Source organism: Esox lucius, chromosome 11 (assembly GCF_011004845.1).
Source record: "Esox lucius isolate fEsoLuc1 chromosome 11, fEsoLuc1.pri, whole genome shotgun sequence".
Classification (NCBI taxonomy): Eukaryota; Metazoa; Chordata; class Actinopteri; order Esociformes; family Esocidae; genus Esox; species Esox lucius.
This window is the reverse complement of record NC_047579.1, coordinates 54,485,942-54,513,017: the sequence shown is the minus strand read 5'-3', so window position 1 is coordinate 54,513,017 and position 27,076 is coordinate 54,485,942. Positions and strand designations below refer to the sequence as shown.

Here is a 27,076-nt window from a genome sequence, read left to right as displayed (position 1 = left end):
ATTGGTGTGTGTGTGTGTGTGTGTGTGTCTGTATGTGTGTGTAAAGGGGAATGTGTGTGTGTGTGTACAGGGGGATGTGTGTGTGTGTCTGTGTGTGTAGAGGGGGATGTGTGTGTGTGTGTTTGTGTGTACAGGGGGATATGTGTGTGTACAAGGGGATGTGTGTGTGTGTGCAGGGGGATGTGTGTGTGTGTGAGTGTGTATACAGGGGGATGTGTGAGTGTGTGTACAGGGGGATGTGTTTGTGTGTGTGTGTGTGCGTGTGTGTACAGGGGGAAGTGTGTGTGTGTGCGTGTGTGTACAAGGGGATGTGTGTATGGCAGGTGAAAAGGGACTTAATAAGCTATTTAAATGACCTAACGTGTATACCACTGCATATGTAACTGTGTATACCACTGCGTATGTAACCGTGTATACCACTGCGTATGTAACCGTGTATACCACTGCGTATGTAACCGTGTATACCACTGCATATGTAACCGTGTATACCACTACGTATGTAACCGTGTATACCACTGCGTATATAACCGTGTATACCACTGCGTATATAACCGTGTATACCACTGCGTATATAACCGTGTATACCACTGCGTATATAACCGTGTATACCACTGCGTATGTAACCGTGTATACCACTGCGTATGTAACCGTGTATACCACTGCGTATGTAACCGTGTATACCACTGCGTATATAACCGTGTATACCATTGCGTATGTAACCGTGTATACCACTGCGTATATAACCGTGTATACCACTGCGTATGTAACCATGTATACCACTGTGTATGCACCCATGTATACGCGTTCCTATACCCGTATACACGACGCGTCAGTATACACGTTCAGTCGACTGTCATAGACAACCTACCCAGACGATTGAACGCACGTGTATACGCTTGTAGATATTATCCCGTACAGTAGAGGGCGCAGAAGCCCGGGGATCTCTAGTCTGTACGAACAGGAAGTTGTTATTAAACACCTCCGAAGAAGAGAAGAAGCATCGGTTTGTTTTTCTACAGGTGAGTGAAGGTAGTCATTCATCTAGATAAAACCACCAGGCATGTTGACTGGAGGAGCTTGGTTACATGCAATATAGCTAGTTACCAGTGGGTTTTGTTGTCTTGGTTTGCCAGCGACATTGTAATTATTTTTTCACTCTCGAACGTTTCATCAATGTGGCCGTAAACAATCGTCCGTTGGCTATAGCCTACACCCTCCCTTCCTAAACCAAAGTTCATGTCCATTTCTCAATCAAGCTTGTCGTAAATTAATGTTGTGTAGGCCTTAACCGCAACAACCTTTTTTGGCAAATCATTTATTTTTAGATTAATTTTTTTGGTACTATCTTTACTATGCTGCTTTCTCTGTATATGTTTTAATCCAAGATAACGAATTCAAAATGAAGACATTAACATGTTTTTCATCGTTTTACTTTCATTTCTGCATCTCTCTTTCAGGTTTCCCATGAATAATCTATTTTATTTTAGCCTTTTTTCGATTAACGGGTTTTCTTTTTCTCTTTACATTTTTATTCACAGACTCCTATAATTTGTAGCCTATAAACATTATTTTTCAGTGCTGTAGATCTTGTAAATGTACATTGTAAATAAGGAAATAAATGCTTTAACGATTACTGGTTATAATTCAATCCATGTTGATTATTAAAAAAAAAGAAATTACTGTCAGAATGTTTTTTACTTTCATACATAATTTAGTACTTCTTACATTTCTTACAGATCAACAGCTTTATTGAAATAACAAAAGCCAGCCATGAATGCCAGCCATGAACGAGTAGTCTTACCAACACCCGCCAATAATAAATTATTTATAATTTGGGTTAGGGTTATTTCCTAAGAATATTACATAGCATATATATATTTTTTTTTACTGTGCTTAGGTAGGGAATGTAACTGCTGACTTCAAATTATATTTTCCAATTCGTTACCATAGTGAATGCATATTTATATAAAAGAATACGGAGGGTGTTTATAGTTGGATTATTATTTGTGGAGCAGTGATTATTCTACCACAAAGTTAGGCTATAAATAGGAACAGAGACCACCCCAATTCTGAGTAGCCTAAGGTCTGACAATATTCTATTGTACAGCTAAATCGATTTGATATAGCTGTGAACCCAATTAAACAACGTGATATTCACATCATTAAAACAAAGCTAGCTTGCTAAGACCATTTAAATACAGACCAAGTTGTATTTGTCACAAAGTTGTGCGTCATGGTAATGCAACTTATTTACCAGCACTTATTTTACAGTAGCCTACTAATATTATGTGTATTTCACAAAATAGTTGTGTAGTTCATTGTCGCCAGAAGCCTATATCGACAAGAGGAATGAATGGAGCCGCAAATCATTTTGACGCACAGTATTTGAGACGTTTACAGTGGGGAGAACAAGTATTTGATACACTGCTGATTGTGCAGGTTCTCCCAATTACAAAGCATGTAGTGGTCTGTAAATTTTATCATAGGTACTGTTCAACTGGGAGTGACGGAATCTAAAACAAAAATCAAAAAAATCACATTGTATGATTTTTTAAGTAATTCATTTGCATTTTATTGCATGACAAGTATTTGATACATCAGAAAAGCAGAACTTAATATTTGGTACAGAAACCTTTGTTTCCAATTACAGATATCATACGTTTCCTGTAGTTCTTGACCAGGTTTGCACACACTGCAGCAGGGATTTTGGCCCACTCCTCCATACAGACCTTCTCCAGATCCTTCAGGTTCCGGGGCTGTCGCTGGGCAATACAGACTTTCAGCTCCCTCCAAAGATTTTCTATTGGGTTCAGGTCTGGAGACTGGCTATGCCACTCCAGGACCTTGAAATGCTTCTTACGGAGCCACTCCTTAGTTGTCCTGGCTGTGTGTTTCGGGGTCGTTGTCATGCTGGAAGACCCAGCTACGACCCATCTTCAATGGTCTTACTGAGGGAAGGAGGTTGTTGGCCAAGATCTCGCGATACATGGCCCCATCCATCCTCCCCTCAATACAGTGCAGTCGTCCTGTCCCCTTTGCAGAAATGCATCCCCAAAGAATGATATTTCCACCTCCATGCCTCACGGTTGGGATGGTGTTCTTGGGGTTGTACTCATCCTTCTTCTTCCTCCAAACATGTCGAGTGGAGTTTAGACCAAAAAGCTCTATTTTTGTCTCATCAGACCACATGACCATCTCCCATTCCTCCTCTGGATCATCCAGATGGTCATTGGCAAACTTCAGACGGGCCTGGACATGAGCTGGCTTGAGCAGGGGGACCTTGCTAGTGCTGCAGGATTTTAATCCATGACGGCGTAGTGTGTTACTAATGGTTTTCTTTGAGACTGTGGTCCCAGCTCTCTTCAGGTCATTGACCAGGTCCTGCCGTGTAGTTCTGGGCTGATCCCTCACCTTCCTCATGATCATTGATGCCCCATGAAGTGAGATCTTGCATGGAGCCCCAGACCGAGGGAGACTGACTTCTTCCCTTTTCTAATAATTGCGCCAACAGTTGTTGCCTTCTCATCAAGTTGCTTGCCTATTGTCCTGTAGCCCATTCCAGCCTTGTGTAGGTCTACAATTTTATCCCTGATGTCCTTACACAGCTCTCTGGTCTTAGCCATTTTGGAGAGGTTGGAGTCTGTTTGATTGAGTGTGTGGACAGGTGTCTTTTATACAGGTAACAAGTTCAAACAGGTGCAGTTAATACAGGTAATGAGTGGAGAACAGGAGGGCTTCTTAAAGAAAAACTAACAGGTCTGTGAGAGCCGGAATTCTTACTGGTTGGTAGGTGATCATATTTTTATCAGAGGAATTATTGTTTATCAGAGGAATGAAAACATGACAACCTGCTAATTCATTTTAAACAAACACGAATACCTCGTTTTATATTTTATGTAGCCTACAGGCTATGCTTTGGAGCCAGTTTGCGCTATGACCAATAAATTAACATGAAATCATGTTTTTATCTAGCTGATACCACATACCCCGCTCCACCAAATTCAGCAACATATTTTACAGTAAGAATATATCTATATTAATAGAACAGAAACTATCAGTATATTTAGCTACAAAATGGCTTTTGGATCCACAGTTCTAGCAAAAGTTCTAATTTGAATTGCAGACAAACTTAGCAATTCTGAGCGATTTTTGACAAGGAGTAGGCTAATGTTCTTATTTAACAGCCGTAATAATTCCCCATTCATAAGCTGCACTGTGTATAAACTGCACCAATAATTTTTAATCTTTGTAGCCTATATAAAAACCCTGTTTTAAAAATCTAAGCAATGTATTTATTGATGTGGTTGAATATGTTTGCAAAATCTGTGTATAAACCACAGAAATAAAAGTATTTGAAAATTCTCTGTCCTACCATAAGAAACACACATATTAAGAAATATATTTTAAAACTTTCATTAATAAAATAAGATTTTCTTCCCAAATAGCGATCGATTGTATTAATTGTCGCCAACTGGCTAGCCAGGGATTCATAATATATTTTACTTTTCCTGTTACATTTTTATTCTATGCATAATTGCAGGCGACAATTGTATTAATTGTAGCCTAAAACAAAGGAGATTCTCAAGGAGATAAAACCAAACAGCAGGTTAAATAGTTTTCAGTTTGTTAGATTAGAATTCTGACAATAGAAGAATGTAGCCTAATATACACATATTTATGACAAGTCATGGAAGGAAGTGTGTTTAGCTTTCAACATTTTTATTTTAATGACAAACTCAAATGCCAAATGGCTTAGTCATTTGATGGGTCTAGTGTTAAGATAAATGAACGCAGACAGGCAAATACTTTTTTGTACATTCTGTTCATGCGAAAAGATTCTGGAAAGACCAGCGCCCTCTACTGGATAAGTGAATAAATACATAAAGAGTCTGGAAAGACCAGCGCCCTCTACTGGATAAGTGAATAAATACATACATGTAAACACGTGCGTCCAGTCGACTATTACTGATGAGAAAACCGAAAGGATGTTTTTAAGAAAATGTATTTCAAAAGAGTATTATATAGGCTAAGATATATTTTTTATTTCATTTATTGTAGGGAGTAGGGGGTGTATAGGCTGACTTCCAAATATGTTTTCCCCATACCATAGTCAATGCATATTTAGCAGTTAGTATTTAATGGAATATAAAATTATAGGGAGGGTGTTTATAGTTACCAAATGGTTATGGAATTACTATTTGTGGAGCCATGATTATTCTAGAACAAAGTTAGGCTAGATTTAGAAACCGTGACCTAAGCAATTCTGAGTAATGTTTGACAAGAGTATCCTATCGTACTGTTACTGTTAAATCGATTTGAGATAGCCATAAACACAATGAAACAAGTCGACATTCGTTTAGGAATTGCATCAAACATAGCTAATAGCTTGGTATTCATTTTAATATATTTGTGTTCATCTATGCTAAGTTTGTCGCAAAGTTGTGCCGCATGGTAATGCAACAAAAGTATTTATTTACCGGCACATATTTTACCGTACAAATACTACTTATAGGCTATTTCACAAAAAGTTTTATAGTTTAGCCTATTTTCGCCAGAAACCTATACTGACAAGAATGACTAGAGCCGCGATTCATTCTGACAGTAGGGCTACATCAGCACAGTTTTGAGACTGGTTTGATACAGCCAATCACAATCCCAAATAAATAACTGAATATTTATTTAGCAAAGGCATGAAAAGATGACAACCTGCTATATGTCTGATTTTACACGAACATGAACAAAACGCTTTGCATTTTATTTATCCGCGCTTCTTGGCAAGTTTGCGCTATGGCATTTATGATGTTTTTTCAGTAGGCTACCTTCATTAAAGTGTGTGTGTCTGTGTGTGTACAGGGGGATGTGTCTGTGTCGGTGTGTGTACCGGGGGATGTGTGTGTGTGTGTCTGTGTGTGTGTACAGGGGGATGTGTGTGTGTGTGTGTCTTTGTGTGTACAGGGGGATGTGTGTGTGTGTGTGTGTCTGTGTGTGTACAGGGGGATGTGTGTGTGTGTCTGTGTGTGTACAGGGGGATGTGTGTGTGTCGGTGTGTGTACAAGGGGATGTGTGTCGGTGTGTGTACAAGGGGATGTGTGTGTGTGTGTGTACAAGGGGATGTGTGTGTGTGTGTGTACAGGGGGATGTGTGTGTGTGTGTGTGTACAATGGGATGTGTGTGTGTGTGTGTACAGGGGGATGTGTGTGTTCGTCACCTGAAAGCGTGGCAGGTCTTGGGGTTTGAAGTCGTTGGGGGAGCAGCCACACCAGTCCACGATGTGTTTATACTGACACTTACAGCCCAGCTTCCTGTTCCAGTTGGTGATGCGCAGGTTGTTGTCCACCAGGCTCTCACAGTGGATACTGTTCTCCAACACTGTGTGGAAGAAGGACTGGGGACACAGAGAGACAGATGGAGTGAAAGATGGAGAGAGAAAATGTGTTAATGCATTACTAATACACTGACTGTTGTCTTTCATTCTTTTACAAGAACAATATTGTCTAATATCCTGTGAAAGAATAACTTGAGGGAGATGAAGGAGATTTGATTAGTTTCCACTTTATTGTCACTGAACAGTACAAGTATAGTACAACGAAATGCAGTTAGCATCAAACTAGAAGTGGAAATAGAAGAGGGCAGTATAAAGTATTTTACAAGTGAGATGTATAGAAGTATAGATGTATAGATGTATAGATGTGCAATGAGTGATGAGTGTGTATGTGTAGAAGACATGGAGATAATGGATGAGTAAATGTGTATTTGTATTACCTCAGCAGGTAGGAGTGTGTATGTGTAGAAGACATAGAGATAATGGATGAGTAAATGTGTATTTGTATTACCTCAGCAGGTAGGAGTGTGTATGTGTAGAAGACATAGAGATAATGGATGAGTAAATGTGTATTTGTATTACCTCAGCAGGTAGGAGTGTGTATGTATGGAAGACATGGAGATAATGGATGAGTAAATGTGTATTTGTATTACCTCAGCAGGTAGGAGTGTGTATGTATGGAAGACAGAGATAATAGATGAGTAAATGTGTATTTGTATTACCTCAGCAGGTAGGAGTGTGTATGTGTAGAAGCGCTTCATGCTGACGACCAGCTCATCCGGAGAGTTGATGATGTAATCCACAAACATGCGGTTTAAAACGAACCAATCAGAGCCTCCGTCCACCATGATGCCTTCTGGGATCTTGCGGTCGCCTAGACGCCACATGTGTGTGTCACACTCAAAGAACAGGCGGTCCAGGCCCTGTTTACGGATGAATCTGGGGAGAACACACACTATGAATTTAGTCCCTGAATTTAGTGTAGTTTGGTATGTTAAAGACGTGGTCTGGGACTTCTGTGAATAACACTTGCTAATCTCACCGTGCGTTGTCTCTGCCATGGGATTTGATGAAGTTCATCTCCCGGTACTTACTCAGGAAGCCCACCAGCTGCACATTGGTCCTAAAGTGGGCAGACCTCTGTCAATCTTTTATACAGCCAATCAACACAAACCAGCTCCACATCAAACATTAAAAGAGCTGTGCTCAACCGTGAGGTTGCAATGCCTAGTGAGACCCTGGGAAACTCCAGCGTTTCAGTACCAATACCTCAGGACCTTACCAGGCCAAGAGAAAGGATTCTTACTATAAGCACCTTGCCTCCAGGAAAACACACAGTGTGTATGTGTTTAGAGGAGTGGGGGCTGTGGGATAGCAGCAGACCCTTTATTCCATTAAGACTTCTCAACGTTTTGACATAAGGTAGTCCATTGATCTAGGCAGTTGCCTCCAGTCAACATATATTGCTGCAGCATGGGTTTAAACTTTTTTAAAATTTCCCTTATTCCTTTTGTTTTGAATTGATTGTTAGGGGACCAAGTACCGTAGGTACAGTCCCCTATTGTTTTATTTAGGGGGCCAAGCAACAAAGTTCCTGGAACCCTTTTATGTTTTTACGTTTTATTATTATTATTATTATTAGGGGACCAAGTACTGTAGGTACGGTACCCTATTGTTTTTGTTGGTTTTATTATTATTATTATTATTAGGGGGCCAAGCAACGAAGTTGCTGGAACCCTTTTATGTTTGTACGTGTTATTATTATTATTATTATTAGGGGGCCAAGCAACAAAGCTATGGGAGGAGTCATGGCAGTGCCTGTGAGTCAATGCGGAAGGGGTGGGTTGTCGGGGGCATGGCAGCATTCAGTCCTCGATGTTATCTTTTTGTTTATATAGGACTATTATTTTGAAGGAACTCTTATTTTAGGAAGAGCAAATGTTAATTGTTTGTAAATCTCCTTGAACAGTAAGTTGGTCTTGACAGTTGAAATTGCTGCTGCCATAAGCTAGATTGCAGTGCAAACCATCTTAAAGTTTAGGCTATGGATGATAAATGCCTGTGTAAATTCTAACCCTATTGAAATTATTATTCAAAATAAGTCAATTTTATCATTTTATTTTCCGCTTGTAAAGAAGATGTTTATTTTAATATTTGTCAAATTTTGTAAAAAAGACAGTAATATTTGAGGGTATTCTGGGTAATATGTTTGACTAAAGCATTTGTTTCTGTTTACAAAAATTAAATAGTCTAGAGTATGTGTCCAGTGAGGTTAGTTTCTTGTTTTATTGTACACATAGATATATGTTTTTAGCAGATCTTTTTTTTCTAATTTCCGTTGGTAAGACTTTATTTATGCCATGTGACTTCCTGTCTATTAATAATCTATGACCTTGTCATGTCCAATCCCATCGACAGCTTAAATTGTTCGTTAGGTCACACCTGCTCCCTTTTACAAGGTGGTAGTATTTGGGAAGATTACGAGCTTTCCAAGAGTACACAACACTGTGTATTCAAATCGTAAGTAGGCCTGTTGGATTTGTGGGTAAGTTTCAAATGAAGTTAGGTATTGTAATGAGGATATAGGAGCCTATTTGGTAAATTGTTGTTGTATATTTTGGAGACGTTTATACATACAGGCCAAGTTGTTGCAACATTTCCTATCAAAATGTAGCCTGTACACTGGAAATGGAAACTGTTAAACAACCTATTGGAAAGCCACATTTTTGAAAATGGTATCTAAGGAAGGCGGACATTTCACTAGGGACTTGTCCCCTCCACATTTCGAAATTGCATTATTGTCCGCCTCTTCCAAATTAGGACGACGTGCTTCAGCACTTGGCAGTCATTTCAGAGTGGCAGTCAGGCCAAGGCAACAAAAAAATACTCAGAGCCAGAGGGTCTCAGACTCTGACATTTCGCCTCTTAGTTTCATAATCGTTTCTGGTACTGGTATGTGCCGCTTGACCTCTTTGCAAAAGAAGCTGCTTGTGCGTGAGTTTTCCTGAAGCAAGTTAGCAACCTAATTTCTCACAATGTTGTGCACAAGCAGGTAATGCATACATTGTCCGCTCTTTTATTGATATAGCGAGATAGTATTTTGTATGCGTTATTGTAGCTAGCTAATTTACTAATTGAGCTACATGAAGTTCGCTAGCTAGTTGATTAGTGCTGTGCTGGAGAGCTACGCTATAGACAGCTAACAAAGCTGTTTTAAGACCGGTTTTAGATCACTCATCTAGCATCAGTAAAGATGAAATAATCTAAGAGATTGACGACAGATATTAGGACATTTAAGGAGAGTTATCAGAGGGTCTGTCCGTTATCTACCAAATTCTTTAATATTAAAACATTCTGTCACGCTGTAATGATGTTTTACATGTTTCACTGTCATGGTAATTCAGCCTACATGACTTGGTGCACCATGTCTCCTCCGCAGGATATTCAATTGTGTAAAATTTTAGAATTCAGGAGCTTTACAAAAAATGTTCACCCTCACTTAAAAAAAAAGTTCCAATCCTGTATTTTAATAACTTAAATGTCAAAGTTGCTTAGCTAGTTTTAAAATAATTGAACTATTGAGCAATAGTGTTTTCCTTTTTCAGTGTGTACATTTGCTAGGTGAATTCTGAAAGACATTAAGGGACGTTTTTACAACACCTCATCCTTAAATAATTCTAAAATGCTTGTTTGGTATTAAAATAATTTTTCATTATATTAAACCCAGCTGAAACTTATTGGGTTTATTCAAATTAAACAATGTTGTCTGTGTTATTGAGTTGTCACAGTATGTAATGCACTGGCATGTGTTAAGGTAGGTATTAGGTAACAAATGACAGAAAGGAATTAAATGACGCTGAGGTAGTGAGGCGTCTATTTCTGAAATTAAACATTCTGATGTACTTATTTTGGTTTCTACAGTGAGCTGTTTCTATTTTTGCACTTTTTGACCAAATATTGACCTCAACACATACCAGTCTACTGCAGACTGTTGCAACTCAAAAACACGAAGACCATATAAAGCTTAATTTTTCAAAGAATATAGCTTTTAGCTGTTTCTGATATAATTAAGTGACGTTCTTGTACCACATTAGCAATTTAGCATGATCACTCAAGGATAAGGTGTTGGAGTAATGGTTGTTGGAAATTAGGCCTGTGTAGATTTAATCAATTTATATTTTTACATCATTAATGTCCCGGTTATACTTTGATCAGTTGAATATCACGTTGGTGAATAATAGTAAAAATGTCCTTTCAAGACAGCAAAATTTGTATATTATTTCAAACTTTTGGCCCCCAGTGTATAACTTATTGTCCTGTTAGATTTCAGATCAATTCCATGGCTAAAATAAAAGTTTCCATAAAATATTTCAAATTGACTAACAATATTATTTGTTTTATAGATGCCACACAAACCTGGATTTATGCTGAGTTTTGTGCATGTCTTTGGGTGTGTGTGTGTGTGTGTCTGTGTGTTCAAGTGGCTCTATAGTTAGAGTGAAATTTGTAATTAAGTTCTGTTTGATTCCCAATTGAGCCAAATGTGTCCTAGGGCAAGGCACTCCCCCCTAATTTATTCCAGGGAAATGCACCTGTACCTATTGTAAGTTGCTCTGGACAAGAGCGTCTACTAAATGACTAAAATGTATACTTGTACATATTTTTTATTTTAATGCATTTGTACCTTACAAACTTCAAAGTGAAGTAAAACAAAAATGGAAATTGATTCCTTTATTAGAAACTTGCTAAATTAGCAATAAAAATGATTTGACATAACTACTCAATTCTGGTAATGGTGTGATTGTTATTAATGTACAGAAGTAACGTCTTTAATTTATTACCTACGTTATCTAGCTCTGCTAGTTTTAATATTATTTTTAATATTATTATTGTGTAGCTTAGAAAAATTTAGCTTTTTACTATATAACATCTGTGAGTGTGACATTCGTCTACTATCTTTTATTACACTGATGCTGAGAATGTTTTGTTGTAATAAACTAAGCTATTCTGCAATCAAAGTCAATTGACAATGTGTCATTAGGGTTTCGACAGTATGCCAAAATCATATTGTTTGTTCCAGTTCACTATTACTCTTCTGGCAAAAAACTGTCCTTTATGCAAATTCCTGTGAGTTAAAATGGTGTAAAGGTACCAAAATTAATATAGTAAAGCATCAAGAAACAACTTCTGGTGCAGTGGACATTCCAATCAGCCTCATGGTGGCACAAGCCTGTGAAGTTGGACTTGTGACTTGGTCTTGGTCTTGTGACACCCATCCCTTGTGACTTGGTCTTGGAAATCAGTCCATAGGTGTATCTCCTCACTATGAAAAGTTTTGCCGCTGAGACCCAAAAATCGCCATAATGGATTTTCAGCCATCTTAGTTATTTTGAAAAACACTTAAAACACTACTCATATGGCAGCAAATGACCAATCTTGATGTAGTTTGACATTTGGTATCTATGTATGAAGATCTTCAAGGGTTGTATAAACCAGACCAGTATGTAAAAAACTACATGGGGTCACCATTGGCCAGGAAAAAACATCCAACTTTGGGTTAATGTTTGTACACATGTGCAGTTTTTTACCCTACATACCATATTGCATAATTTTCATGCTAACTAAATGCTAAGACCCACTAAATGCTGCTTGCAGCTTTAATTGAAGTTGCAAATGTAAAGACAATTGCTTAGTTACAGTAACATACTTTCCAAGAGTCTTAAAGTTTCCTTCTGTCATTACTTGGTCCCCTTAATCGCTGCTTGCAGCTATATTTGTATTTTTTGTTGTATAAATTGTTGCACCAACGGCCAGAACAAATTCCTTGTTTGTTGTGAAGCATAAATAATAAATAAAACCCTTTGTGAATCTGATTGTGATACTGAACCTGGCCCGCTGCTATTAAAGGAATTCTTTCCTCCACCTTTCCCCACAACATGCACCCCATAAAGCAGTTAATGGCAGAGATATTACATACAGTTCAGTCTAAATGGAGCGCTGTGAGCAGCATCCATAGTGGCTTGCTTGTATCCCTTTCCATTGGTCTGCTGAGCCTGACTACCAGCTGGGGTTGTTAATGTCAGGCTCTTTGGTGCGAGAGGGCGGAGGTACAGTACTGTTTGAGAGAGAGCAATGAAAGTGCTGCTAGACAGACAAATCTGGGGGATGTAGATGAACATAGGAATCTAACCATGGTTTATAACAGCGTTCACAGAGGCTGGCATTAGAGATCTGTGAGAATAACTGTAAGAATACGAGTTCTGAATTTTTATCAACACATTTGTTCTGGAATTGTACAGTATGTATATTTCTTCTACAACACAACAACCCAAAAACCACACACACACACCATCAGTCCTGCCATATTGGATTTTCCTTTGCTAAAAAAAGCACGTCACTGCATCCTGACCTTTCAATTTTTAATTAATGCAACTAAAGTCCTTTACAATTTAATTGGTTGCATTAACAAAGCAAGCTAAAAGCTAGGAACAAAAGTGCAACTAGTAGGTAATGGGTTTTGGCAGCAGCGTAACTTAGCTGGGTTACCTAGCAACTAAAGGGCCTGTAGCTAAAAGGTCTTTCGATCTGCCCTTGAGAAATGCACTTAACCCTAATTGCTCCCTAATTATTCCCTAGCCTTAACTTACCATGAATTCAATAACCTCCCTTCTATACGTAAACTTAACCCAGTTCTAATGCCTAACCCAAAACCTAACCTAATGCCTAAACCTAAAAAAAACCCTCTAACACTACGCCCAAATGTAAGAATTTCCTAAACGTAACCCCTGAGCCAGACCCCCTCCGAATATACACACACACACACACACACACATACACACACACACACACACACACACAATAGACTGATGTCATCACAGTATTGACATGGGTTAAATCACATGGAAACAAATGGATTTTGGCCAGAGGGACCTGAATTCTGATTGGTTAACTTCCATCAGATATGGCATTTGCACTTTGTTTTACCAGAACCCAATAGGCCCTATATCCTGAACAGCTGCATCACGTTTGCATACGATTATGTCAGGTTTTGTCAACCATACAAAGGCTGAACAGGGCTGTTTTTCTGTTCAACCTAATCAACCCTACGAAGGTCGAACAGGGCTGTTTTTCTGTTCAACCTCATCAACCATACGAAGGCGGAACACAGCTGGTTTTCTGTTCAACCTCAACAACCATACGAAGGTCGAACACAGCTGTTTTTCTGTTCAACCTCATCAACCATACGAAGGCGGAACACAGCTGGTTTTCTGTTCAACCTCATCAAACCTACGAAGGCAGAACACAGCTGGTTTTCTGTTCAACCTCATCAAACCTACGAAGGCAGAACACAGCTGGTTTTCTGTTCAACCTCATCAAACCTACGAAGGCAGAACACAGCTGGTTTTCTGTTCAACCTCATCAAACCTACGAAGGCAGAACACAGCTGGTTTTCTGTTCAACCTCATCAAACCTACGAAGGCAGAACACAGCTGGTTTTCTGTTCAACCTCATCAACCCTTTGAAGGCCGAACACTTGTCAAACTTGGTTAAACTTTATTTGGAGAGTCCCAATTTCCAAGTGAAGATGTTCTATAGACAGTAATACAATCAACAAATTATCTGTTGATAAGCAGCTGTTTGCTACGGTTAGGGTTAGGATATGGGTTATGGTTAAGATAAGGATTAGGGTTAGGATAAGGGTTATGGTTAAGATAAGGGTTAGGGTTAGGATAAGGGTTATGGTTAGGGTTACTACTAGGGCACTACTTTAGACTCGATCCCTCAGTGCCGACCTGATGGGGTAATCAGCAGCGCTGAGGTTGATGAAGAAGTCCCACTTCCAGTCAGCCATGCTGAGAAGGTCCTCCATGCTGCGCAGGTACATTGTGAGCAGGCTTGCCCCACCCCAAATGGTGGACATCCTCCAGGAAGTGACTCGTACGTTGGAATACTGGCTTGCTAGTGCCATCACCTGTCTGTGCAGGTAGTTGGAACGCTTGAGGGGCAATTTAGGAGGGTGGGTAGAAGAGGGTGGGAGGTGGAAACAAAGGGAGGGTTTGAGAATGGAGGGTGAAATGGAGTGGGGTGAGGAATCAATTAGAGGTTTTTCACAGTCATAATATTGGCCATTTTCTATTTTGGAACACATTATGGCTACTGGAAACAATTATGTGATAAAATAAATCAATGGCTATTAATCAATCAATCAAATGTATTTATGAAGCCCTTTTTACATCAGCAGTTACGCTAGTCCCATATATTTTCTTAATAACATCAAAATAACAAAAACATTTTTAGAAGTAGGTAAACCAAATTGATATCTGAGAAATTGCCTCCACTTCTTCATGATGATTATCAACAATGCACCATGAAATTCCTTTAAAATAATTTTATATCCTCTGTTCTACAAGGATCTCTGTAATACGGAACCAAGCCATCTTTAGGGAAATATTACAGGAACACCTTATTTTATGTAGATGACAGCAAATTACCTTTCTACATTCATTGGAATGTGATTGTTTAAATCTAAACACAGTTCCAAAAGGTGTGCCCTCCGAGGAATTTATAGTATGTTTGTTTTTAATGCAGGGGTGCCAATAAATCTGCCATGCATGTTATTGAATAAAATAAAAATTCCTTGAAAACATTTAATCAACTGAATTGATATTCATATCATATTTTGAGTGTAAGATCTAGCTGATAAACAACAATTACATTTTCTTACACTCCTTTTTGTTAATATTTTAGGGTGACAATCATTTTGGAGGACACTGTAATAGTAGTCTGAGGTGATCTTACCTGGTCAACGTGTATATAATAGTAGTGTGAGATGTGGTAGATGGCCTTGAACAGGCGTTGGAACTGGCGGGAGGCTCGGCCGTGGACCACCAAGACAAAAGCTATCCGGACAGGATCAGATGGGACAGCTTGCTCCAGGTCCTCATTCCACTGCACGTTGACATTTGTCTTACCTGGACACACACATGCACATGTTGTGGGGACAAAACAAATGATTCTCTCCCCTAACCTTACAACTAACCTAAACCTAAACCTAACCTTAACCTAACCTTAACCTAAACCTAACCTTAACTTAACCCATTAACCAGAAAAGGGGACTGGCTAAAACAAGCTGATGGGAACAAATTGTCAGGCTTTACACACACAGAGGCACACAAACAGACACACACAAACAGACACAAAAGCACACACACACACACAGAGGCACACAAACAGACATACAAGCGCACACACACACACACACACACACACAGAGGCACACAAACATACAGACACACACACAGAGGCACACAAACAGACACATACAAACAGACACACACAAACAGACATACAAGCACACAAACATACAGACACACAAGCACACAAACATACAGACACACAAACATACAGACACACAAACATACAGGGGTGGGTTTTTATTTACATGACTGCTGATATATAAAATATAAAAATGTCCATAAAATTTGGTACATTTATTGCTGTGTAATTTTATTTCCTCTTGGTCCGGCCCATAGTTTGGCTCAAATTACCAACTACATTCTGGTCATCTGAGAAGCACAGGGCTCACAGTCTGTTTCCCAACCAGGGCCATGAGTGTGAAAAAGGGTGTCATTTATAATGTGCTCTGGTTAAAAGTAGAGCACTTGATAGGGAATAGTGTGTTATTCGGGAGGCAAGGACACATCATCAGCTGCTACGAACACATCTCTAATTACTCTGTAAACTGTTAAACAACACCTCCTCCCATCCTCTCTCTATCCTGTCCTTCCTTCCAACCTCAGGGTGGAGGAATGGTAGAGTTAGTGGGTGCACTAACTCTACCACTCCTTCACCCACTAACTCTACCACTCCTTCACCCTCTAACTCTACCACTCCTCCACCCTCTAACTCTACCACTCCTCCACCCTCTAACTCTACCACTCCTCCACCCTCTAACTCTACTACTCCTCCACCCTCTAACTCTACTACTCCTCCACCCTCTAACTCTACCACTCCTCCACCCTCTAACTCTACCACTCCTTCACCCTCTAACTCTACCACTCCTCCACCCTCTAACTCTACCACTCCTCCACCCTCTAACTCTACCACTCCTCCACCCTCTAACTCTACTACTCCTCCACCCTCTAACTCTACTACTCCTCCACCCTCTAACTCTACCACTCCTCCACCCTCTAACTCTACCACTCCTCCACCCTCTAACTCTACCACTCCTCCACTCTCTAACTCTACCACTCCTCCACCCTCTAACTCTACCACTCCTCCACCCTCTAACTCTACCACTCCTCCACTCTCTAACTATACCACTCCTCCACCCTCTAACTCTACTACTCCTCCACCCTCTAACTCTACTACTCCTCCACCCTCTAACTCTACCACTCCTCCACCCTCTAACTCTACCACTCCTTCACCCTCTAACTCTACCACTCCTCCACCCTCTAACTCTACCACTCCTCCACCCTCTAACTCTACTACTCCTCCAGCCTCTAACTCTACCACTCCTCCACCCTCTAACTCTACCACTCCTCCACCCTCTAACTCTACCACTCCTCCACTCTCTAACTCTACCACTCCTCCACCCTCTAACTCTACCACTCCTCCACCCTCTAACTCTACCACTCCTCCACTCTCTAACTATACCACTCCTCCACTGTCTAACTCTACCACTCCTCCACCCTCTAACTCTACCACTCCTCCACTCTCTAACTCTACCACTCCTCCACTCTCTAACTCTACCACTCCTCCACCCTCTAACTCTACCACTCCTCCACTCTCTAACTCTACCCCTCTTTTGCCTCATTTCCCTTGATCTCCTCTTTGGTAATGTATCTACCTTTACGCCCTTCCAGTAACCCCCTACCCCCCCAGACACACACCCACCACTCTGTGCTTCCCAGTGCCCCATGTGCCCCTGTCCCGGCCCCTCTGTGAACCAGGCAGTCAGCCAGTCAGACTAACACAATCTAACTCTGACCTTCAGACTACCATCAGACACCCAGTCAACCAGCCAGTCAACCAGTCAGACTAACACAATCTAACTCTGACCTTCAGACTACCATCAGACACCCAGTCAACCAGCCAGTCAACCAGTCAGACTAACACAATCTAACTCTGACCTTCAGACTACCATCAGACACCCAGTCAACCAGCTAGTCAACCAGTCAGACTAACACAATCTAACTCTGACCTTCAGACTACCATCAGACACCCAGTCAACCAGCTAGTCAACCAGTCAGACTAACACAATCTAACTCTGACCTTCAGACTACCATCAGACACCCATTCAACCAGCCAGTCAACCAGTCAGACTAACACAATCTAACTCTGACCTTCAGACTACCATCAGACACCCAGTCAACCAGCCAGTCAACCAGTCAGACTAACACAATCTAACTCTGACATTCAGACTACCATCAGACACCCATTCAACCAGCCAGTCAGCCAGTCAGTTATTCTAAAACTGTAGATATCCTCTTCTTTGCTTCACTGTACAAGTGCATCAACACAGAAACATATAATCACATAAATTAAACTTATAATCATATCAATTAAACCTTAAACTCTAAACCTTAAAACTGGGCAGTTCTGGGCAGTTGGCAGAGCTGATCAAGGTTTTACTTCCCACAAACACACACACAAACACACAGACACAGACACACACACACAAACACTCTGATGTGCTACTCAGCAGACCTATATATAACTGCAGTACTTACTACTGTGCAATTACACTAGTTTGAAGTTTCTATGGTGAGTAGAGCGATACACAGCTTCACAAATGACACCCTATTCCCTATTGCAATAATCCCTCCTACACAGACCACCCTATTTCCTATGGAGGACTGGGGGACTGGAGGACTGGAGGACTGGGGGACTGGAGGACTGGGGGACTGGGGGACTGGGGGACTGGGGGACTGGAGGACTGGGGGACTGGGGGACTGGGAGACTGGAGGACTGGAGGACTGGGGGACTGGAGGACTGGAGGACTGGGGGACTGGGGGACTGGAGGACTAGGGGACTGGAGGACTGGGGGACTGGGGGACTGGAGGACTGGGGGACTGGGGGACTGGAGGACTGGAGGAGGGAAACACGGCTGGTTCACTACTTCTGACCAGTAGCTGCATTCTAAACAAGAAACCAGGCAAACCTAGTTCAGCTGGCCGGCAATAGAAAGAGTGGCTAGGTGTCAGTATAGCTTGTCTCTATCCCAAACCAATCCTATTTTGCCATTGGCCATTTGAATAGTTAATTGGCCATTTGTGAATGACATTGATCCAGTTAAACTGACTAACGTTTCTTACTAAGTTTACCTCCACCACAAATATTATCTATGTATGGTGTTTGCCCCTGGCCGTTTTAACAGCGATTTAGCCAGAAATAAGCTTTACCGGTATCTACTAACTTACTGGAATAGTCATAAGAATTGAGCAATTGTTATCGAGTCTGCCAAAGCTATTTCATTTCATGGCGTAAGAATGTATTTTTTTCTTTCGTGGCAAAACAAACATAATTTTCTATTTCATTTGTGGATTACATCCACCATAGCGTCTATGAACTGTATTGCTTTTGCCACTGGCCGTTTTAACAGCTTATTAGCCAGTAACAGGCTTACTAGTATCTACTAACTTCTTAGGAATAATCATAAGATTTGAGAAATTGCTAGCAAGACTGAAGATGCCAGAAACAGTCGCAATATAACCGTAAACTGTTTTATTTCAGGCTTACAATAGTGTAGATACTGAAGGTTTTAGGCAGCGAAGTTTTCATCTTTACAGAATAATTCATAATGCGTACATCGCTTTGCCTGTGAGGAGATACGAACTCGGGACCTATAGTTCACAGATCGGCTTCTCTAACCACTATGCTATTTAACAACGTGGGTCGGTCAGTCGCTCGCTCGCTCACTCATTCAGTAAGAGACATTCGCTCTTCTTGGCCGGCTGTACTTTTACGGTCCGGCAAATGTTGGGCACATTGTAGTAAATAGGGTGGTGTTTAGGATGTGGGGCAGGAATGTTCCCTAAATAGATCAGGCAGTGGCAAGGCCGGTCCTGAGAGGGCTCAGTCCCACACGGGCCCTGTTGAAATAGAACTCAGACACTGAACCCTGGGCAACGCCCTGACCTCCGTTTCCATGGTGACAGTAAGTTCTTTCACTCACTGGACTCTCTCATCCGCCCTCTGTCCCTCCACACTGTCATCTGTTTCTTTCCCTCTCCCTCAGCCCCTCTCTATTTCATCCGTCTTTCTTTCCCTCCCTCTCTGTCATCCGTCTTTCTTTCCCTCCCTCTCTGTCATCTGTCTTTCTTTCCCTCCCTCTCTGTCATCTGTCTTTCTTTCCCTCCCTCTCTGTCATCCGTCTTTCTTTCCCTCCCTCTCTGTCATCTTTCCTTTCCTCACTCTCTTTCTCTCTGTCACATCGTTCTTTCCGTTTTTCCTTTTTCTGTCTGTCATCTGTCTTTCTTTCTCTCTCTTCCTCCCTTAAATAGGCCCCGCCTCCCTCACTTGTAGTTATTTTCTTCCAATTAAGCTGTAAAATAAGAATGTGGTTTCCCTGAATAAATCAAATAAATAATAATCCCTCCATCCTCCTTCCATTACAGTTGAGATGCACCTCAGTCAGACAATAAACTCTTATTAATAAACAGTTTGCGCCCCCTCCAAAACCTCCCCTCCAAACCCCCCCTCTCCAAAAGCTCCTCTCCAAAACCTCCCCTCCAAACCCCCCCTCCAAAACCTCCACTCCAAACCCCCCCTCCCTCCAAAACCTCCCCTCCAAAACCTCCCCTTCAGTTTACTAGCAGAATTCAACAGGTTGACACAATAATAATAACACACTTTACTGAGTCTCCATTGGCTTCCTATTCCCGATATAGTGCAATATTTTGGATTGACTGATTCCATCATTTGTGCACTTATGTTTGGAAAAAGGATTCATTTGGGAGTAATCCAGACTCACCCTCCAGAGGGCAGTATCGAGGGACAGTTTCTGGCATCAGGGCCCTCTCCTTATGTCTGCAGTACACTTCAACTATCTGCTGCCGACAGCCCCTGCTCTTGGCTCTGGAGAGAGCCGAGATGGCCTCCTTCCCACTGATCTCACACTGGTGTCGCTCCCTGCGCTGTCCCAACACAGGAAGCGCAGTTGCAGACTTCCTAGTTTGGTGATGTCGCTGATGCTGATAGGACGTTTGGATGGAGGATGGAGAGGAGAGTTTAGCAGGGTTGGTGGACAGCTGGGGGTTTGGTCTGTGTGGTTTGTGGGTGTGACTATTGTTAAGTCCCACCCATCTAGGCTGCTGCGGAGGAGAAAGAGGGTACTGCTTAATGACCTTAATGACCTTGTTGATTTCATTAGGCAAAGCCTTTCCCAGAATGCTTTTCGTTTGAGCCGTGGCCAGTTTGTTCATGGGGGCATTTCCTTCAGGCCGCTGGTGCTGTGGACGTGGCCCTAGGTTGCTGTTGCTGTCAACTACACTGTCAAAGTCTTTAGGTACCGAGTTCTCATTGTTGTTGCTCTCCAGGAGGAGTTTCTCCTTAGGCCGTCGGGAGTGGTAAACCTTCTGGAGGAGAGCGAGAAAGAGGAGGTGGGAAAAGGGGAGGAGAGAAGGGGGAGAGGTGAATTAGTCTTTTGTAGAGAAGTATGAAACACTGTAAAATACATTTCAAATATTACCGTATTCAGACTTAATTAGCATGGTAATGCTTCCCCTAGCGTCAACAGCAATTTAAAAGATACAAAAAAGCAATCTGTCTACAAATCAACAATCTTTGGTCATGAAAGGAACTTGCCTGTGTGAGAAAAGATTAGACAAGAAGGATAAAAAGTATTGGATTCTCAGAGGACACAGACCTGTCTCCATGTTTTCTACAGAGACCTCTGTCCATGTCTTCTACAGAGACCTGTCTCCACGTTTTCCCCCTGAACATTTGCCCCCCAAATTCCCTCAGAATGTTGCACTTGGCTTGATAATATAGACTGTAAAGGATCTCTGGAGTTTGCTGAAATATACAGAAAATACACATATACCATAATTCTTCATTTGGTGGGGGGTTTGGTGGGGGTGAAATCACCAACACTTAAAATTTAGCCCAAGAAGAAAAGTAAATGTTTGTATTCAGGTTTAGGGTTACAGTCATAAAGGTACCTGTTTATTCTGTCTCAGCATCCTGTTTCTGACCTGTGCCAGAGATGTTCACCTATTTCTCATGCAATATTTTCTAATGGTTTGTATGCCTTTAAAGACGTGATTGTCTTGACATTAGATTAGGGTAAATAGGATTTTGTGAGGGAAAATAGGATTTTGAATGTGAATATTTTTTTGGGGTCCCCTGAAAGACAGTGTGTGTGTGTGTGTGTGTGTGTGTGAATATAAATTCTGACAATGTGGTGTGTATGTGTCTGTCTGTGTGCGTGTGTGTGCATGTGTGTGTGTGTGTGTGTGTGTGTGTGTGCGTGTACTAAAATGTGTGTACGTGTAGTAAAATAAAAAAAAAACTGACTCATGGGGACCTTTTGCCGGTCCCTGTGAGGCTCAGGGTTTAGGTTTAGGGTCAAACTTACAATTGATTTTATAGTTAGATTTGGGTTTCTTTAAGGTCCAGGCGTTGTTGGTTAAGTTTAGGTTTAAGGTTAGGAATTACATCTAGGTAAACTTTAGACATAAATGTTACGTTATTGAGGTTAAGGTTAAGGACATTTAAAAAATCACCTTGAAAAACAAATCATGAATACAGTGTCAGCAAACAGAGAGAAATGTTCACAAACCGGACATCACTAATAATAATTACTAGAAAGGTATTTGCACATTTTTCAGGATCAGACAAGAGAAAATGTATTTTCTTGAAGGTGGTTATATGTCTGTCATGATGCCCCGTTAGACAGAGGAGAGGTGGTTATATGTCTGTCATGATGCCCCGTTAGACAGAGGAGAGGTGGTTATATGTCTGTCATGATGCCCCGTTAGACAGAGGAGAGGTGGTTATATGTCTGTCATGATGCCCCGTTAGACAGAGGAGAGGTGGTTATATGTCTGTCATGATGCCCTGTTAGACAGAGGAGAGGTGGTTATATGTCTGTCATGATGCCCCGTTAGACAGAGAAGAGGTGGTTATATGTCTGTCATGATGCCCTGTTAGACAGAGAAGAGGTGGTTATATGTCTGTCATGATGCCCTGTTAGACAGAGGAGAGGTGGTTATATGTCTGTCATGATGCCCCGTTAGACAGAGGAGAGGTGGTTATATGTCTGTCATGATGCCCCGTTAGACAGAGGAGAGGATATTGATAGGTTAAATATGAGTGCTTGGCTGACTGACTGACTTGACTAGCTACCTTGCTACCAGGCTGGTTTGCAGACCGGTTAGTCCAGACTTAATGACTTATTGACTGACTGACTTGGTGACTGAGTGACTTAGTGACTGACTGACTTAGTGACTGACTGAATCAGTGGCAGACTGATTGATTGGCTGGCTGACAGTTTGGGCTTGTGTGTTAATTATCCTTGGAAAGGGCAGGGCTGGTGTGCCCTCTTGGATAATGGCCAGCTCATATAGCTTCTGTGGTAACTTAAACACACACAGACACAAACACACAGAAGCACACACACACACACAGGTCTGTTTGGGTCTTGTCTGGGCAGGTTATTTCTAGTGGTGCTAGAAAAGAGATCCGGTTGTCCACACTGACATTATGATAAACAAACTATTACTGCTTTACCACCTGCTACAATCTCACACAAACACACACACACACACACAAACACACACACACACACACACACAAACACAGAACCAATCACATACAAAGACAATCCACACAAAGACATGTATATAAAACACAGACACACAATCTCTAATCTATATCTTAGTGAGGATCAACAGAATCCTTAGGTTGAACTTCCAGTTAATTTGTGATAACACATTATCAACACATTGTCAAAAATTATCAACACATTATCAACTAGCTTGGTTTCCAAAAACGTCCTTAATAGTGCAGGTACAAGTAATACAATAGAATAACAATAAAATATAAGAAATGTAAACAAGTAAATAACGAAATAGATAAGTAGTAACAGTCAGTCTAACACCAGCAGCAAAATGCATGAAGAAGCCTTAACACCTAACCTAAACCCTAACCTACACCATAACCCCTAACCTACACCCTAACCATAACCCCTAACCTACACCTAACCTACACCATAACCCCTAACCATAACCCCTAACCATAACCCCTAACCTACACCCTAACCATAACCCCTAACCTACACCCTAACCATAACCCCTAACCATAACCCCTAACCTACACCCTAACCATAACCCCTAACCTACACCCTAACACTAAACTAAACCTGAACCTTCACCCAAACTCTAACCACAACCCAAAAACTTTAATCTCAACTCCTGAAAATAAAGGCAAAAACTTTAGTTTTACTCTTACCCGGTTTTACTCTGCAACTTTGTGATGTACAATTTGTGATAGGGGCCCTGCAATTAGATTTGGACTGAAATTAAACCAATTATGAAAAAACGTGTAGGCTTTAGGAGTAAATAGTGTGAGATATCTCTCAGAGGTCACTAGTGAAGAAGCAGATGTTGAGGAGTAACTGAAAGGGGGGATTTTCCAAAGAGGTAAATATTACTGGTTTGGTACGAGTTTGTATATGTAGCCAGTTGATTGTAAAGGTCACACTGATGATTGGTAGTTTTGTGTAGGGGGTGTGTTGACAAAGGTGAAAGTGTTTGTATATGCAGCCAGTTGATTGTAAAGGTCACAGTGATGATTGGTAGTTTTGTGTAGGGGGTGTGTTGACAAAGGTGAAAGTGTTTGTATATGCAGCCAGTTGATTGTAAAGGTCACAGTGATGATTGGTAGTTTTGTGTAGGGGGTGTGTTGACAAAGGTGAAAGTGTTTGTATATGTAGCCAGTTGATTGTAAAGGTCACAGTGATGATTGGTAGTTTTGTGTAGGGGGTGTGTTGACAAAGGTGGAATGGTTTGTATATGTAGCCAGTTGATTGTAGCCAAGTGTTTAAAATTACTTCCCCTTTTTTTAAGGATCCTTTTAGAGGTAAAAGAAAACTCTCCATAATCCAGGACAGAAAGGATGGTTGTGACCATCTTTACAGACCACATCTCTCTTTTGACATCTCTCTCTTCCCCTTTTCCCCTCTCTCTCCATCTCTCTCCCACTCCCTCCCTGTACCCCCTCCCTCTCACACTGCCACTTTTATCTTCTCCTTGCATCTTTACTTCTCTATTTTTTTCTTCTGTCCCTTTCCTCTCTCCACCTCACTATCTTTCTCTTTCTGCTGTCAATCTGTCTCTACCCAGCAGGATGTTATTGATGTATGTCATAGAGTCCTACCTCCCACTGCTCAGAAAGGAACAATGAAACAATGGAGCAGAATGAGTGAAGCTTCGCACTCAGGCATCTCTGAGACAGAGAGAGTGACGCTTCGCACTCAGGCATCTCTGAGACAGAGAGAGTGACGCTTCGCACTCAGGCATCTCTGAGACAGAGAGTGACGCTTCGCACTCAGGCATCTCTGAGACAGAGAGTGACGCTTCGCACTCAGGCATCTCTGAGACAGAGAGTGACGCTTCGCACTCAGGCATCTCTGAGACAGAGAGTGACGCTTCGCACTCAGGCATCTCTGAGACAGAGAGTGACGCTTCGCACTCAGGCATCTCTGAGACAGAGAGTGACGCTTCGCACTCAGGCATCTCTGAGACAGAGAGTGACGCTTCGCACTCAAGCATCTCTGAGGCAGAGAGTGACGCTTCGCACTCAGGCATCTCTGAGACAGAGAGTGAAGCTTCGCACTCAGGCATCTCTGAGACAGAGAGTGACGCTTCGCACTCAGGCATCTCTGAGACAGAGAGTGAAGCTTCGCACTCAGGCATCTCTGAGACAGAGAGAGTGAAGCTTCGCACTCAGGCATCTCTGAGGCAGAGAGAGTGAAGCGAGGGCCAAAAAAAGAGAACAGAATACTGAAGAAAGAGGGAGAGGCTGTGGGAGAGAGAAGCGTTATTTAAGATACTCTTCAAAGCAGCATATTTCAAATGTTTTCAGAAGGCGGGCAGGGAATCTGCTTTTCTGACTTTAGTGAGAAGGTTTTTCCCCAATTGGGATGCAACAACAGAGGAGAATCATGAGAACTGAGATCACATAAGGGCTTCTCCACCGGGGAAAACACACTAGTAATCACCATCTAACACTGAACGTTAATTAATGACTAACAGCCTACAGGATTTAATGTCACTGCAGCCTAGCACACTTCCTGTACAAGATTAAAATCAGCCTCCATGAAAGGTTGCAACAAGGATCAGAAAAAAGCTCTAACAGAAATCCTAAAGCCTGTTTTATAAGGGAGTCGAATCTCAGAATTTGTAACAATGGGATGAATTTAAGTTAAGAAAGAAAAGACTCCCTGACTGGAACAAGGGTGTGTGTGGTTCCTCAGAGAATAATTTGTGTTTCGGCTCTTCAGTTTAAGTACACAAATACAATGGGTCCTTGCCATCCCAAGGGTGCCCACACACACACACACACACACACACATACACACACACACACACACACACACTGAGCTGTTAGCAGACCTTTCTGGAAAGGTTGTTTAATACCATTCCTTAGTGTTCCTATCAGAACAGTGATGTGAAGCTGAACTTCTGTATTGGCCAGGCTTGCAAGCTGGCAGTGCATGGTCTCCAGATTACAGGCTGGTGGTGCGTGGTCTCCAGATTACAGGCTGGTGGTGCGTGGTCTCCAGATTACAGGCTGGTGGTGCGTGGTCTCCAGATTACAGGCTGGTGGTGCGTGGTCTCCAGATTACAGGCTGGTGGTGCGTGGTCTCCAGATTACAGGCTGGTGGTGCGTGGTCTCCAGATTACAGGCTGGTGGTGCGTGGTCTCCAGATTACAGGCTGGTGGTGCGTGGTCTCCAGATTACAGGCTGGTGGTGCGTGGTCTCCAGATTACAGGCTGGTGGTGCGTGGTCTCCAGATTACAGGCTGGTGGTGCGTGGTCTCCAGATTACAGGCTGGTGGTGCGTGGTCTCCAGATTACAGGCTGGTGGTGCGTGGTCTCCAGATTACAGGCTGGTGGTGCGTGGTCTCCAGATTACAGGCTGGTGGTGCGTGGTCTCCAGATTACAGGCTGGTGGTGCGTGGTCTCCAGATTACAGGCTGGTGGTGCGTGGTCTCCAGATTACAGGCTGGTGGTGCGTGGTCTCCAGATTACAGGCTGGTGGTGCGTGGTCTCCAGATTACAGGCTGGTGGTGCGTGGTCTCCAGATTACAGGCTGGTGGTGCGTGGTGTCCAGATTACAGGCTGACAGTGCCTGGTCTCCACATTGAAGTCTGGCAGTGCCTGGTCTCCAGATTACAGGCTGAGAGTGCATGGTCTCCAGATTACAGGCTGAGAGTGCATGGTCTCAGGATTACAGGCCACGCAGACACAGCTTCAATGGGACGTCTCCTCACACAGAATATCAGGTTACTCCAGATTACAGATTCAGGTTACTAGAACAGGACTTTTCAATGGGACGTCACCTCACACAGAACTCAGGTTACTAGAACAGGACTTTTCAATGGGACGTCTCCTCACACAGAACTCAGGTTACTAGAACAGGACTTTTCAATGGGACGTCACCTCACACAGAACTCAGGTTACTAGAACAGGACTTTTCAATGGGACGTCTCCTCACACAGAACTCAGGTTACTAGAACAGGACTTT

The 27,076-nt window shown here is 41.9% G+C and overlaps 1 protein-coding gene across 3 annotated transcripts in view; it reads right to left on the bottom strand.

Annotated features, from left to right (window-relative positions):
- The window catches only part of LOC105030590 (xylosyltransferase 1), a 51,296-nt gene that overhangs the window by 18,568 nt on the left and 5,652 nt on the right, over window positions 1-27,076 (bottom strand). For 2 of the 3 annotated variants that reach the window (XM_020050670.2, XM_013136173.4), the window contains exons 2-7: window positions 20,298-20,901; window positions 15,122-15,294; window positions 14,116-14,318; window positions 7,365-7,445; window positions 7,045-7,261; window positions 6,209-6,385 (exon numbers count right to left, since the gene is read on the bottom strand). In XM_020050670.2, the coding sequence (XP_019906229.2) occupies window positions 6,209-6,385; window positions 7,045-7,261; window positions 7,365-7,445; window positions 14,116-14,318; window positions 15,122-15,294; window positions 20,298-20,901 (1,455 nt within the window). The remainder of the gene's footprint in view (window positions 1-6,208; window positions 6,386-7,044; window positions 7,262-7,364; window positions 7,446-14,115; window positions 14,319-15,121; window positions 15,295-20,297; window positions 20,902-27,076) is intronic. The other variant, XM_013136174.3, reaches the window with a different exon arrangement.